The sequence below is a fragment of the Cucurbita maxima genome, unplaced genomic scaffold (genome assembly GCF_002738345.1).
Source record: "Cucurbita maxima cultivar Rimu unplaced genomic scaffold, Cmax_1.0 Cma_Scf00040, whole genome shotgun sequence".
Lineage (NCBI taxonomy): Eukaryota > Viridiplantae > Streptophyta > Magnoliopsida > Cucurbitales > Cucurbitaceae > Cucurbita > Cucurbita maxima.
This window is the reverse complement of record NW_019272056.1, coordinates 513,896-529,275: the sequence shown is the minus strand read 5'-3', so window position 1 is coordinate 529,275 and position 15,380 is coordinate 513,896. Positions and strand designations below refer to the sequence as shown.

At 36.0% G+C, this 15,380-nt stretch overlaps 2 protein-coding genes and 2 long non-coding RNA genes across 4 annotated transcripts in view; 2 read left to right on the top strand and 2 right to left on the bottom strand.

The window, feature by feature from the left end:
- The first annotated feature begins 455 nt into the window (after positions 1-455).
- LOC111469541 (phosphoinositide phospholipase C 2-like) lies at positions 456-5,596 on the top strand. Its single transcript, XM_023114840.1, has 9 exons — positions 456-758; positions 1,906-2,102; positions 2,394-2,529; positions 3,122-3,346; positions 3,562-3,761; positions 4,336-4,453; positions 4,789-4,941; positions 5,031-5,117; positions 5,222-5,596. The coding sequence occupies exons 1-9, from the start codon at positions 456-458 to the stop codon at positions 5,513-5,515; spliced, it is 1,713 nt and encodes a 570-aa protein (XP_022970608.1). The 3' UTR covers positions 5,516-5,596.
- LOC111469547 overlaps positions 1,313-15,380 on the bottom strand; it is a 14,354-nt gene continuing 286 nt past the window's right edge. The window contains exons 2-4 of the long non-coding RNA XR_002714893.1: positions 13,444-13,449; positions 13,384-13,389; positions 1,313-1,326 (exon numbers count right to left, since the gene is read on the bottom strand). This is a non-coding gene — a long non-coding RNA (uncharacterized LOC111469547). The remainder of the gene's footprint in view (positions 1,327-13,383; positions 13,390-13,443; positions 13,450-15,380) is intronic.
- On the bottom strand, positions 6,358-8,763 carry LOC111469540 (putative serine/threonine-protein kinase-like protein CCR3). Its single transcript, XM_023114839.1, has one exon. The coding sequence runs from the start codon at positions 8,630-8,632 to the stop codon at positions 6,416-6,418; it is 2,217 nt and encodes a 738-aa protein (XP_022970607.1). The 5' UTR covers positions 8,633-8,763; the 3' UTR covers positions 6,358-6,415.
- On the top strand, positions 9,583-10,270 carry LOC111469545. Its single transcript, XR_002714891.1, has 2 exons — positions 9,583-9,704; positions 9,977-10,270. It is a non-coding gene; the product is annotated as an uncharacterized LOC111469545 (long non-coding RNA).

Genomic DNA, 15,380 nt, shown 5'->3' with positions numbered 1-15,380 from the left:
TTCTCACAAAATCACTTTACTGAATTGCTGAGCTAACAGTATGTTGTTAAGAATTAGACTCTTAATGTACAAAATCAAATAAAAAGACTCAAGAATCAGATCCTTTGAAGTTCAAACAATACCTATATTTAGGATTTAGACGGCTCAATCGGACAACCAAAATTCTAGCAACAGCCTATTCTACAATGTAAACTAGGTTGCCAGATTAGGAACCACAGTTCCCTTTCTTAGAGTAAAAGCAATCTCTTGCTAGTTCCACAATTGCCCTCTCTAAGAAAGGAACCTCTTGCCATGAACACAGATTCCAACTTTGGCTGGAGGTCATTCTTTAGGGAGTGAAAGAGAAGCTCCCCCCACCTCTCTTTCTTCTACAGATAAGTATCATCAACAGGATAAACAGAAGAAAATGGCATAAAGAGTGCAGATTTGGTGTCTTCTCTGTGTCATTGTAAAAAATGTATAAGCACAGTTTTAGGGTCTGCTTCTGTTTCAGGAGAAGATTCAGGACAAATGTAGCAGAAGCACCAGAAGATGTGAAGAGGGTGTTTGATCAATACTCAGAAAATGGCACAATGAACATTGATCAATTGCAGATGTTTTTGGAAGAGGTTCAAGGAGAAGAATCTGAGATGAAAGCTCATGCGATCTTCGACAATCTCAAGCATCTCAATATCTTCCAGAGAAGAGGCCTTCGTCTCGAAGATTTCTTCCGATATCTTCTCGGAGAACTTAATCTTGCTTTCTCGCCCTCACAAGGGGTAATCTCTTTTTATTCTTTTTACCTTTCAGACCAATATACAATATTTGCAATGTCACACCATAGTTTAAACCAGAGAATCATTCAGAGATAAAAATGAATTAAAATATATTTGAATATCACAGTATTGACGAAGACAATCAGTTCTTTTATATGAATATCACAGTATTGACGAAGACAATCAGTTCTTTTATAACACAGATTTTCCTTTTCATTCAAAAATTATATGTTTGTGAACAGTGAGTTCGCTATGAACATTAATATTGAACACTTCATGCTAGGCGGGCCACATTTCTTAAAATAATTTACATAACAAGTCCTGGTTTTCTGTTTAAGAATTTTGTCAAACAAAGTAGTTTTTTTTCCTGGACAACTTACAAATTCCCCTCCCTAGTCTGGTCAAGTTCTAACTCTTTTTTGATCAAAGTCAATTTCCTAGACAAATAATTGACAAAATAGTTCTGATCTTAAGTGCGAAGAAACCCTTTTTCCTGACAATATCTATTAAGAAAAGATTCATGTTCTATATCATGATCTTCTTGATATATATAATAGTGAAAATTATTTTCCTTTAGTATGTTTCAGTTATATTATCTCTCATTTATTTTTGGTTGTTGAAGTTTTTGGAGAAGAATCATGATCTTATTAAATAATGCTCAGACAAAGAGTATGCGCTTTTATAATACATTAGAATTTTCAAATTCTGTTAATTAATATTTATATATATTTAACAATTTTGGAGTACAACTCACTATTTTTTCTTTTTCCAGAAAGGGTCCAAGTCTGATTTCCTACTTGCATATTGACTATATTTTGGTCTGCTGCTAAAATTAATTCAAGCCCTGGTCATCAAGATTATATAATGTATCTACAGAAATCTTATCTGTCGTCCCAAACTTATACTTTAAACACCATGTAGTTCAAAATAAAAATTGAATGACCATGAGGAATAAAATGAATTTTGTGAAATTCTAGGGGTCAAAATACAATGTTTTTAAGTAGAAGAGCCCAAAATAAGTCTAATTGTTAAGGAAGTATAACTACCACATCTACCAATCGACTGTTACCTTCATTTTTCACTGAGAAATCTAATAAATTTGAAAAGGAAGCTATGATATTATTGATTAATAGTTGAGAACTGGATGCAGGTTTATCAGGACATGAGAGCCCCATTGTCTCACTACTACATATTTACAGGCCACAACTCCTACCTAACAGGAAATCAACTGAGTAGTGCTAGCAGTGTGACTCCTATCATAAGGGCTCTGAAAAGAGGAGTAAGAGCAATTGAGTTGGATTTGTGGCCTAGTTCCAAGAAAAATGGCATAAACGTTCTTCATGGAGGGTATGACCTAAAGTTAATTAACCTTTATAAAGTGCTAATTCAAACAGGGATCAACTTAACGACACTACTCCTATGAGAACTCCCTGATACACTCTAGATATACTTATCTCCTTCTGATGAAAATATTATCTTTTCGTGCATATAAAAATGTAGGAAAAGGTAAAAACTAGCAATAAGAGCTATGTAGAGAATAATGAAGAGAAAATTGAAAGAAATGCAATAGAAGTTATGTGTGTGTTTATGTTTTAAGAAGTTTCTGCATTAACTAACCAAATATCCATGGAGCTGCAGGACACTCACAGCTCCTGTGAAACTCATCAAATGCCTGCGGGCAATTAAAGATCATGCTTTTACTGCTTCTGAATATCCTGTAGTGATAACTTTTGAGGACCATCTCACTCATGATCTTCGAAAAGAAGTGGCCAAGGTGAGACATAGAGCTTACAGTCTTGTTAAGTTAGATCCTCTTTGATAACAGTTCTGTTTCTTAGTTTTATTCTTTTGGGAAAAAAATCAGTTGCTAATATATAAATATGTATATATATATATACTCCAAGCATAATACTTTTGAATTTATTCAAATTTCAATAATAATAGTTTTTTAAGACTTGTTTAATAATTTTTTTTAAAATTTGTTTTGTGTTTTTAGAAATTATGGTTTTATTTGTTTTCTATTATAATTTTAAAATGCTTTTTAAAATCCTAACCAAATTATGAAAACTAAAAGCATAGCTTTTAAATTTTCAAAATTTTACTAAGATTTCAAAAACAATTTAAAAATTGTGAAAATTTAAACAAATAAAAAAATAATCATTTTTTATAAACTTAATTTTTAAAAACAAAAATGTTTTTTAAACAAAGCCTTGGTTTTTAAAACCTTACAAGAATTTTGAAAAGTATACTCCAAAAAATAAAATTTAAAAGTATAAAATTAATGGTAAAATACTCACCAAATGGACCACACACTTCCATTCTTTATAAGGGTCATTAATTGTTCTTACCTTTGTAATTATGTGTAGATGGTTACTACAACATTTGGGGATATCCTCTACGTTCCTAAATCTGAAGACTTGAATGAATTCCCGTCGCCAGAGTCGCTGAAGGGCAGGATTCTTATTTCAACCAAACCACCAGAGCACACTAAAGTTGAGAGCACCAAGGAAAAACCATCAGCAGATAAGCGCAGAGACACAGCAGATGATGACATTTGGGAGAGTACAATGTCACGAGAAGATACGGATGAGGTGTGCATCATATTTTGCCTATTCTTTCATTATTTTTCATGAAAACAAATAACTTATAATGATGTAACAAAATCTAGAACATTTAGACGAACCTGAAAGATTCACACTTCAACAGTCACCTCATCTTCTTAACTTGCTTTCTGGTAGACACGATGTAGAATTCTTGATGCAGAAAGTAAGCCAGTTTCATTTCCAATTCCCATTATGACTTGCAGGATTATCTGGAAGAGGATGATAAAGATGAAGAGATTGTTATTCCAGAATATAGGAGTTTGATTGCCATTCACGCAAAGAAGATGAAACGTGGATCAAATCTTCAGACCTTCTTTAATGATATAGAAAAAGTGTCAAGACTTAGTCTGAGTGAGCAAGAACTTGAAAATGCTACAGGAAACTGCGGACGCGATATTATCAGGTATAATTATATCACTTAACATTTTTTCTATCATTTAGCGAATGAATTTTGAGTCTATGAATCATAGTCTGCAAACTTATTCATAGAGAAAATGAATGAACATACATTATACCTATTTGATAGCATTTTTTAAATATATAGTAGCTTCTATTGTAACAAGCATGTTTTATATTTGTTTTTGCTCTAATTTCACCTAGTTGAGAATGAAACATTCTTGAACTGCTGCCTAAATGTATAAAATATTATTCAAACTTTTTGGTTAGCTTTCCAATTATTTTGAGGTCAACAAAACACTCAGGAGTGTGGGGATTTAAACCTCCGACCTCTTAGTCAATAGTATATATCTTAACCACTTGAATTGTGCTTAGGTTGGCGTTTAACTTTCCAATTCTTAGAGCTCAACTTTAAAAGACAATAGCTAACTAAGGAAACGCATTGTTAAGTAAACTTTTTATTCTTCTTATTTAGTGCTCATTTACCTAAATGACAAAAGGGATGACCATATCCAGCATCAGAAATGGAGAATCGGTATTCCTATGTTTCTTAAGAGATATTCAATAAAACTTTGCCTTAGGTTTACTCAGAGGAATTTGCTGAGAGTGTACCCAAAAGGTTCAAGATTAGACTCATCTAATTACAATCCTATGCTTGCCTGGACTCATGGGGCTCAAATGGTTGCTTTTAATATGCAGGTTAGAGTTCAGACTCCTCTTCTACATTTTTGTCGCTAAGCTATACATTTGAACAAAACTTAGACTGCTGACACAAGCCAGATTCCATTGATAAGACAAAGGTCAGGAGATAAAAATATATAGAATTTGATCCAGATTTACAGGCCACTTTGTAGACTTGTTCAGCAACTAAGTATTGTTTAAATAATTTGGGTCAAGGCAAAGGCTGCAACAAGTATAAAAACATTTTAATCAAGTGAAAATAACAAACGAAAATGAGAGAGATTAGGGGAAAAAAGTTGTGGAGCGAAAAGGAATATTAGGATCCACTGACACTAATGATTTGCACATTGAAGGGATATGGGAAATACTTGTGGATCATGGAAGGAATGTTCAGAGGCAATGGTGGTTGTGGCTACATTAAAAAACCCGATTTCTTGTTGAATAACTCAGAACAAGAGAATTCTACTTCGAGATCAACATCTTTGATTATGATAAAACGTTTAAAGGTCAGTTAGCCACAAATTGATCATTTCCTCCAATATACAAAATGTTCAATATTGAACAAACAAACATGATTCAATTGCAATGCACACAGCTAAAGGTATACATGGGAGAAGGATGGGATTTGGAATTCGGTCCCTCACATTTCGACTTCTATTCGCCTCCAGATTTGTACGTTAAGGTAACAAACAGAGATGGAATCTAAAAATCAATATTCGCAAATGACAGATTAGCGATTGTACTTGTATTATATATCTGTAACATGGATTTTCTTACTGATTTCAGATCAGAATAGTCGGAGTCCGAGAGGATACAGTGGTGAAAAGAACAATTCCGATAGAAGACCAGTGGGTACCTGTTTGGAACGAGGAGTTTAGTTTCTCAATAAGCGCTCCTGAATTGGCTTTGCTACAAGTTGTAGTTCTTGATCACGATACCTCTGGAAAAGATGACTTCGCCGGCCAGACATGTCTGCCGGTGAGAGAGCTCCGATCAGGAATCCGAGCAGTGCCATTATACAACCGGAAGGGAGAGATCTACAAGCATGTGAAGCTCCTAATGCGCTTCGAATTTGAATGAGAGAAATTATACCTCCAAAAATGGAATTTATGTAAATAATAAATAAATAAATGGAATGAAGCCTCCTTTCTTCTATTTGAATTTGAGTTTTTCATTTTTTTTTCTCCATATATTTTTTTATTGCGACAATAATTAGAAGACCTCTCCCCAACTTTGGAGGCTGACGACCATACGGCAAAACTAACATCTGGTAGCAGTGAACTTAGATTTATTACAAATAGTATAGAGTTAGACACGAGCAGTGTGCCAGCGAGAACGTCGGGTTCTCAAGGGGGTGGATTGTGAGATCTCACATCTAATAGAAAGGAGAATGCTGGAAATCTCTAGCTAACACTAACAGAAGCATTTGGCTGACAACTATAAGTAATGGTGAAACCTTTCTCTTAACTCTATTTTATTTTTAATGGGATGTTTTGAAAATTTGCATTTATTTTATTTTATTTCTTATATTTTCATTTATTTTGTCTTAATTTATGAATTTTTCTTACAAATTTGTTACAATATATATTTGACTTACGAACAATATATTATATTTTTATTTATGAAATATTATTGTTTTTTAAAAAATATTTTATAATATTATATTTAAATAGTTATATTGTGAATTATTGATTTAGAAATATATATTTGACTTAGGAACAATATATTATATTTTTATTTATGAAATATTATTGTTTTTTAAAAAATATTTTATAATATTATATTTAAATAGTTATATGGTGAATTATTGATTTAGAAATATATATTTGACTTACGAACAATATATTATATTTTTATTTATGAAATATTATTGTTTTTATTAAATATTTTATAATATTATATTTAAATAGTTATATTGTGAATTATCGATTTAGAAGTTTTTTTAATTAACTCGGAAATATTAGGAAAGAAAATGGAGAATTAGAGCCTGTCACAGAGTTCGCCGCTATTGCAGAGAGCAAGAGCTTTCTCCAAATTCCCAACAATGTCGGTAATGCTCGGCCTCTCTTCTCCCTCCAAATTCACACACTGCACCGCCGTACACGCCACCATCTCCACCGCCTCCACTTCCTTCATCTCCGCCGCTCTAACCCTCTTATCCACCACATTCCAAACCTCGCCGCCCCCAATTCGCGCCACTGCAAATTCCGCCACCGTCACCACACCTTCACCCCCGCCATCTCTGAACACCGCCTTCTTCCCCGTCAAAATCTCCAGCAGTACAATCCCTAGCCCGTATACATCGCTTTTCGCCGTCGAAATTTTCGATACGTAATACTCCGGATCGATGTACCCGATTGTACCCCCGACGGCGCTTTCCGTTGAAGCTTCCGGATGCCGCATCATTGAGAATCCGAAATCGGACACTTTCGCTGTGAAATTCCTGTCCAGAAGTATGTTAGAGGACTTAATATCCCGGTGGATTATCGGTGGGACTGCGTAATTGTGAAGGTACTCGATTCCTCTGGCTGCGTCTAATGCGATTTTGATTCTCATTTTCCATGTATTTAGTACTGTTACCTCGTAATCTTTGTTGTGTAAATGGTCATGGAGGGAACCATTTGGCATGTATTCATAAACTAGAAGCCTCTCATCGTTTTCTGGGCAGTAACCCACCATGCCCACAAGGTGTTTGTGATTAAGCCGCAATAGCGCTGCTAGTTCTGAACTAAATGCGTTTTGTTTCTCGTTGCTCTTGGTTTCTCCTCTTTTGATAGCTACCTCAGTTCCATCCGATAGCTCGCCTTTGTATACCACTCCGAAGCTCCCTGCTCCTATCTTGTTTTCTGAGGAGAAATTGCTTGTTGCAGCAGCAAGCTCCGTTAGAGAAAATGACCGACCGGAGGATGGATTTATGTTCAGCTCTTGATGATCTGATGCAGCTAAACAGTTTGATATACAGAACAAAATGGTGCAAGCTCCGGCTAAACCCCCAATTGCTCCAACTATCAGAAACGCCACGGTGAGCCCGTTTCTGGCCTTTTTTGGTGAAGATTTTGGATTCTTCGGCAATAGCACTGCAAATGGGAGCTCTTCCTGGCAGGATTTGCAAATATTTCCAGACCCATCACAGAGAAACGCTGAATTTGGATAGACGCCGCAGAGGCTGCAAGGATCTTGAACACAAGGGCCAGGGATTATCATCCCCAATGGAAGAACAGCCGGTGAGTATTTATTGGCCTTGAACCAGCACATTATTGTCAAATTACTTGTCTTCAACCCACATAACATGCTTGATCCTGCTGTGATTAGCTCGAATGAAACGCTGCCATTGCTCGTGTTTTGAATGTTGAGTTCTTCTGCTCCTCCACCCCAACATGAAACCACTCCGTTCTTTTGCCTCAATCCACAAGTGAAGCTCGCCCCCAATGCAAGGGCTGAATATTCATGAGCTGAATTGGGAGGAACCTCCAATTGGCCTGCGCCGTTGTTTCCCTTGCATACTAAAGCACCGCCCGACGCCGTCAACCCGCAGACATGAGACTTTCCGGCTACTAAGCTCACCATTGACAGATTCCTGAACTGAGATTGAATCTTTGAGCCAATTCCATTGCTCCCCCAACACCAAACGGATCTGTTGTTCTTAAGAATCCCACATGAAAACCCACTTCCAGATGTGATTGTCTGAAACTCCAATGCTGCATCAGGCGAAGGAAATAAAGACCCACCTTTGTCTAGTCCCCTCCAGCATCTGCCTCTGCCGGAGCCAACCTCTCGTGCACAAACTTGAGCATCGCCGACGGCGAGATCAGTCAATGGGAATCTGGTGCTATAGTAAATACGTTTAGGTCGGAAACTGTGATTCGAAAACCCGGCATTGGTCTCCCAGCAATGAAGACTGTGCCCTCCAGTTCGGAGACCGCAGAAGAAGCTCTTCCCACCGGAGATGGCTTCAAAGGAGACATGGGGTAGAATGGAGATCACTTCATTTCCTTTGTAGCATTGAATTCTCTGGTTTTGGTTTCCTGCAGTAATGCCGCAGACGGTGGCGGTTCCATATGCCATGGCGACGGTGGAGGCTGAGCCGAGGGCGTCTACAGCCAAATGCAGCTGCAGAGATGTGACGACGGCCAAGAGAAAAGCCAGCTCCGATGTCATTTGGGTGGCTGCCGCGGCCTCTTCTTCTGGAATTCTCATGCTCCTCCACTTTCATTGAACAAAAATGGTAAGAACTATTTTAATTTGATCTTTAAATCTCATATAAAAGAACTATTTTACTTTTTATTAATAATTTGTTTTGGTGAATTTAAAATTCCATATTTTAATGGACAGAAATATTATCAAGGTATTTACATTGATGGTATATTTTAAATAAATAAAAAATATATGCATCCTAATAATAATTAATAATGTAATGTAATTTTTCATGTCAATTTCAAAATTTCCATTATGGTTTAAATCTTTCAAAATTTATAGTACAACTAATTATTAATGATGAAGATTTTCATGATAAGGCATTATTAACAAAATATATAGATAGAAGTGTAGTCTAAGTAAATAAATAGCAAAATTTACTAAAATTGTGAACATATTCTAAAAAGTAGAAATAGAGATAATTGGCCATTAGATCTAGCTAAACTCGGGTTGGATTTTTCTCGAATAAAAATTATTTAAAATTTTAGATAAAAATTAAGACCTGAAAAGATGTTGTATGGCAGTGATCTATGTGATGATCTCACTCTTAAAAATTAGAAAATACTAACAAATTTTATATTTTATTTGAAAATATTAATTTAACTTTTAAAAAAATTTAAAAATTTGGATAAAAACTATTAATACTTTAATTTTAAAACTATCCCAAAATTCCTTTAACAAAGAAAATAATATTTTAAAAATATTTTATTATTATTAGTAAGCGATAAAAACTATTTATTTAAATTTTAAAAATATTTTAAAGTTTTAAAGTACTCTCAATTCTATTAAAAAAATTAAAAAAATATTGTATTAGTATACGGATAAAACTAGTTGTGTTTAATAAATTTAATAATTTTAAAAATTAAGATTTCAAGGGTTAAATCTGTAATTTTATAAAGTTTCATCTATGATCATATGTATAACCTCCAAATTTATATCCGCAGTCCCTTAAAGCTATTTTGTTTTTGCTCACAAACCATTTAGCCCACTTCACAACTTCCTTTCCAGTTGAATGATGTTCAGCAATGGCGCCGCCTCCATCTCTTGCTGTAATGGCGACTGGCGATGAATCAAGGTTTGTTCCCTGTTTTCTTCAATTCAATTGTGTTAGAATTGGTCAATCCATTAGAATAGCTTGAAGTTAGTCATGCCATAAGAATAGGCTTACTTCGTTAGTTTCCTATGAAATCGGATCTATTAGTTAATCTTTTGCCAATATAAATAGAATATGTCCTCAATAGTGTGAGGCACAGTTTTGCATAAACTTGATAAATTGATCATGCTTTCTGGTCGAAATGGTTGAGTTTCTTTTTGTGGTTAATTTGATCTCTTGATTTGATTTTGCAGCCAACTGCGACTTTAGCAGAAATTGTGCCATTGATCCAGAGCGAAATGTGGAGCAATATCCCCAACAGGTCATTCGGCTTCTGTTCATTCATTCCAAAATCCTGTAATTGATTTCCTTGCAATATCTTGCCCTAAATATTTATCTGAAATTTCTTTGGATACGTAGCATTATTGGTTAAATTAAGTTAGGGCAATCTCTGCGGTTCTATTATGGAAACTTGGAAGGATTAATTTGAAGCGACTTCTTCTGTAATATTGTCAGCTTATTTAAATATCTGTTATATTTTCGATTGATTCATTTGACCTTGAAATCTGCTTTGATATTGTGAAAGAATAGCTATAATTAATGATCTGTGATTTGAGGAATTTGGACCCTCCCTTTCCTCCCTTTCTTGAGATCACTCGAGCTCTAAACCAACTAAATCAATGCCTTACCTCCTTTCCCACTCTCTCTATCTATAACCAAAATCCCTAGATTCCTTCTAATGCCATTTCTATCATCTTCTTTGAGACTTGTTCTGTTCTTTGTTGGGGTGAAAGTATTTGAAATGTGAAGAAGTTTTGGGTTTCATTGTTGGGTAGACAAAAGAATAGCAATTCTTCTGTTCTGTGTTTCTTTTTCATTCACGTTTGTGGGGCTGAGGGAGGAAAGAGACGGATTATGGCTATCAATTGAATGTGTTGCCTTGAAGACAAATGGCTATCAGTTTGCTGCTCTTCTCATTTCCTAAATATGTTTCTCCTTTTCTGGTCCTCCACCGGGATCGACTCGGCTTAACTCAACTCGACTCTTTTGAACAAATATTTTATTGATTGTGCTTGTTCTCTTCATGTGCAAAACTTGATATGTTGTGAGATCCTGTATTGGTTGGAGAAAAGAACAAAACACTCCTTATAAAGGTGTGAAAACCCCTCTCTAGTAGACGCCTTTTACAAAAGGAAGTACAGAAGGGAAAATCTAAAGACGACAATATCTACTAGCGACGGGCTTAGGCTATTACAAGTGGTATCAGACCACACCGGACGATGTGCTAGCAAGGAAGCTGGGCCCCGAAGGGGGTGGATTGTGAGATCCCACATTGGTTGGGGAGGAGAACGAAACATTCATTATAAGGATGTAAAAATCTCTCTCTAGCAAACGCGTTTTAAAATCTTGAGGGAAAGCCCATAAGAGAAAGCCCAAAAAGGACAATATCTACTAGTGGTGGGATTGGATTGTTACGTACTGAATATGTGACTTTGTTTTTTTATTTTCTTTTTTCTTTTTCGAAGATTTGTGAATGAAAATGATACTACAATAGAAGAAGTAGATGAAACGTTCACATATAGAAGAAATGTGTGTTGGTGACAACAAAAAATTGAAGTGAGATTGAGAGGAGTGATTTGAGTGATTGAAAGGGAGGTCATTTTATAGGACGAGATTTCATTGATTCCCGTGGTTGGGATTTTTGTGGATGAAATTGAATTCACCTCCTCCTTCTCCGTAGTAACTAAATTCAAATTTCTATTATTAGCTTCAACACTCTCCCTTAAACTGAATTATGCATAAATTAGTTTAGGACTTCACTTCATCTTCTTGATATACATCTTGGATTCTGCACATCCCCATCTTTCTTCTAAGCTTCTCGAACAATAGTTGCTTCAAGGGTTTTGTGAATAGGTCTGCAATTTGTTCATCACTTCGGTAAAAGTTGAGTTCAATAATGCCTTCTTTACACAAATCACGCAAGAAATGAAATCGAACATCGATGTGCTTACTCCTTCCATGCAACACAGGATTTTTAGACAACTTAATAGTTGACATATTATCACAATATATAACCGTCGTACTTGGTTGCCTCTGATTAAGAATTTCAAGCATTTTTCTTAACCAAATTGCTTGGCACGAGCATGCTGCTGCTGCCACTAATTCTGCTTCTGTAGCTGAGAGTGTTACAATAGGTTGCTTCTTTGAAGACCAGCAAATAGCTCCTGAACTCATCATAAAAATACTTCCTGAAGTACTTTTACGATCATCTATATCACCTGCATAGTCGCTATATGTATAGCCAACCATCTTCGGATCATCTCCTTTCTTGTAGAATACCCCAAATCAAAGGTTCCTCTTACATAACAAAGTATCCTTCTTGTTGCATTGAGATGTTTTTCCGTTGGATGCTCCATGTAACGACTTATCATACTAACCGCATACATGATATCTGGTCTTGTTGAAGTTAGGTACATCAAACTTCCCACAATTTGTTTGAAGTATCTATTATCAACCTCTCGACCTTCAATATCCTTGTGCAACTTCAAACCTAATTCTGATGGAGTTTCAAATGTGCGCTCATCCAATTTAAATCATCCCATTTAAATCTTTCAAGTAATTCTTGAGCATATTTCTTCTGACAGATAAAGTTACCTGCGGGAGTTTGAGTAACTTCGACTCCAAGAAAATATCTCATCAAACCAAGATCTGTCCTTTCAAATTCCTTCATCATGCTCTTCTTAAAAAATTCAAACATTTCTTCATTATTGCCAATAAATATTAAATCATCAACATATAAGCAAATAATGATAATGTTACCTCCCTTTTCAGTTTTCACAAACAACGTATGTTCATACGGGCATTTAGTGAATATCATCTTTACAAAATGAGAATCAATGCGACTGTACCATGCCCTCTGAGCTTGCTTCAAACCGTACAAAGCTTTCTTCAACTTGTATACTTTTTCCTTTTTGCCTTTTTGAACAAAACCTTCTGGTTGCTCCACATATACCTCTTCTTGAAGCTCTCCATGTAAGAAGGCGGATTTCACATCAAGTTGATAAATAGGCCAAGATTTCTCTGCTGCAATAGAAATTATGAGCCTGATAGTATCTTGACGTGCCACTGGTGCAAATATCTCCTTATAATCAATTCCATACTTCTGCTTGTATCCTTTTGCAACGAGTCACGTCTTGTACTTATCCACCTCACCGTTTTCATTCAACTTGATTTTGAAAACCCATTTTACTCCGATTGTTTTATGTCCTCTAGGAAGATCAGTGAGCTCTCAAGTCTGGTTCTTCTCTATGGATTTGATTTCACTGTCCATAGCTTCCTTCCATTTCTTCTCCTTTATCGCTTCTTCATAGACAATTGGATCATTGTCCATAAAGAATGCAAAATAACCAGTATCACTTGATTCATAGTCCATCTCATAATCAATCATCCAATTTGGTCTCTTTCTTGTTCTTGGATTTTTTTGATTATGATCATGATCTTCTTCTACTGGTTCTTCTTGTTGAGCTTTTGATGAGCTCTCTCCATGCTCATAGTGAGGCTGAATAGGGGCTTTTGATGAGCTCTCTCCATGCTCATAGTGAGGCTAAATAGGGGCTTCAGTTTGTTCTTCTTCAAGATCTACAGGAATCTGCTGATTCACAGTAATCTTTTCTTCCCATGTCCAAGTATTCTTTTCGTCAAAGACTACATCACGACTTACCACCACCTTCTTTGTCAAGGGATCATAGAGCTTGTACGCCTTAGAGGTCTCGCTTACTCCAAGGAACACACACTTTAAACTTTTGTCCTCAAGTTTCTTTCTTTTCTCATCAGGAACGTGTGTATATGCTATGCACCCAAAGATTCTAAAGTGGTCTACTACAGGTTTTCTTCCGCTCCATGCTTCTTGTGGAGTCATATCTCTAACAGAAAAAGTAGGGCTTCGGTTGAGAATGTGAACGGACCACACGACAGCTTCTGGCCAGAATTCCTTCGAGACTTCTCCTTTATTTAGTAAACTTCGAACCATGTTGAGAATGGTCCTGTTTTTCCTTTCGGCCACACCATTTTGTTGTGGTGTATATGTTGTTGTTAACTGCCTCCTTATGCCCTTCTCTTCACAAAATTTAATAAACTCGTTCGAGCAGAACTCTCCACCTCTGTCAGTTCTTAAAGTCTTGACTCTTCTTCCAGTTTCTGTCTTCATAGTAGCATAAAATTTTTTGGAGCAATCAAAGGCTTATGATTTGTCAGGCAAGAAATAAGTCTATGTTTTTCGAAAAAAATCATCAATGAGGGTCATGAAATATTTCTTGTTACCATTTGATGCGGGAGAGATGGGACAACATATGTCTGAATGAATCAACTCCAAAATTGCTTGAGCTCTTCTTGATTTTCCGGATAGAAAAGAATTTCTTTCATGTTTTGCTACTACACAGCTCTCGCAAATTTCTGTTGGAGGAGTTATATCTGGCAACCCAATTACCATCTTCCTTGAAGACAACGTCTTTAATCCTTAAATGTAGATGACCATATCTAAAATGCCAAAGCTAGGTGGTATCTTCTTTCTTCACCATCAAACTTTTGGCGATGATATTTAACGTCAATGAATATAGACGGTTGGTGGTCATCTTCATCTTAGCAATCGATCCTCTTTTGGAGTCATAAATCTCACATTCATCATTTTGGAATGTGATCACATACCCCTTTTCTTGTAACTGATCGATACTAAGTAAGTTGACCTTCAGATCAAGAATGTAGAATACATTAGAAATAGACTCTACAAAGTCATTTCTAGTCTTGATATCTACGGTTCCTTTCCCCCGTCACTTGGATAGTTGAATTGTTGCCAAGAGAAATCGTAGTATGAAAATTTTCATCTAAAGTTGAGAAGAATTTCTTACAACTTGTCATATGGTTGCTGCATCTAGAGTCTACGACCCATACACCTTGATTTGCAACCTTCATAGCATGGAATAACATTAACAATGTTTCTTCTTCTCTTCTCTCCACAAAATTGGATTGATCTCTTTTCTCCTTTTGGAGCCACAAAATTGCATTCATTTTTGTAATGTCCAAGGCGTCTACATCGGTAGCATTCCACCTTGGACTTGTCAAAGTGTCTCTTGCCTTTGTTGTCATAATCGTTTTTGACTAGATCTGTTGACCTGCCAACATCTCCACTTCGTTCTCGACTGCCTCTCCCACGACCTCTGCCTCTTCTTTGCCCTCTACCTCTAGGGCTTGAAGTTTCACCTGGTGTGGATATCTTTAAGGCTGTCATCTCATCTATTGCACTTGTATGATTGAGTCTCTGTTCATGTACTAACAGGGAGCTTTGGAGTTCATCTATTTGCATCTCTTCGACATTATTTGCTTCTTCGATAGAACATACAATGTAATCAAACTTTGGAGTTAATGATCGCAAAATATTTTCTACGACCGCACCCTCCGTGATTGAATTACCATGCATCCTCATTTTACTTGCAAGACTTATAACCTTGCCAATATAATCATTCACCATTTCTCCCTTTTGCATTTGGAGAATTTCAAAGTCCCTTCTAACTTTTGCATTTGGAGAATTTCAAAGTCTCTTCTACGGCTTGTAGTTGAGCATGCTTAACTCTTGTTGAGCCTTGATACTTTCTCCTCATAGAA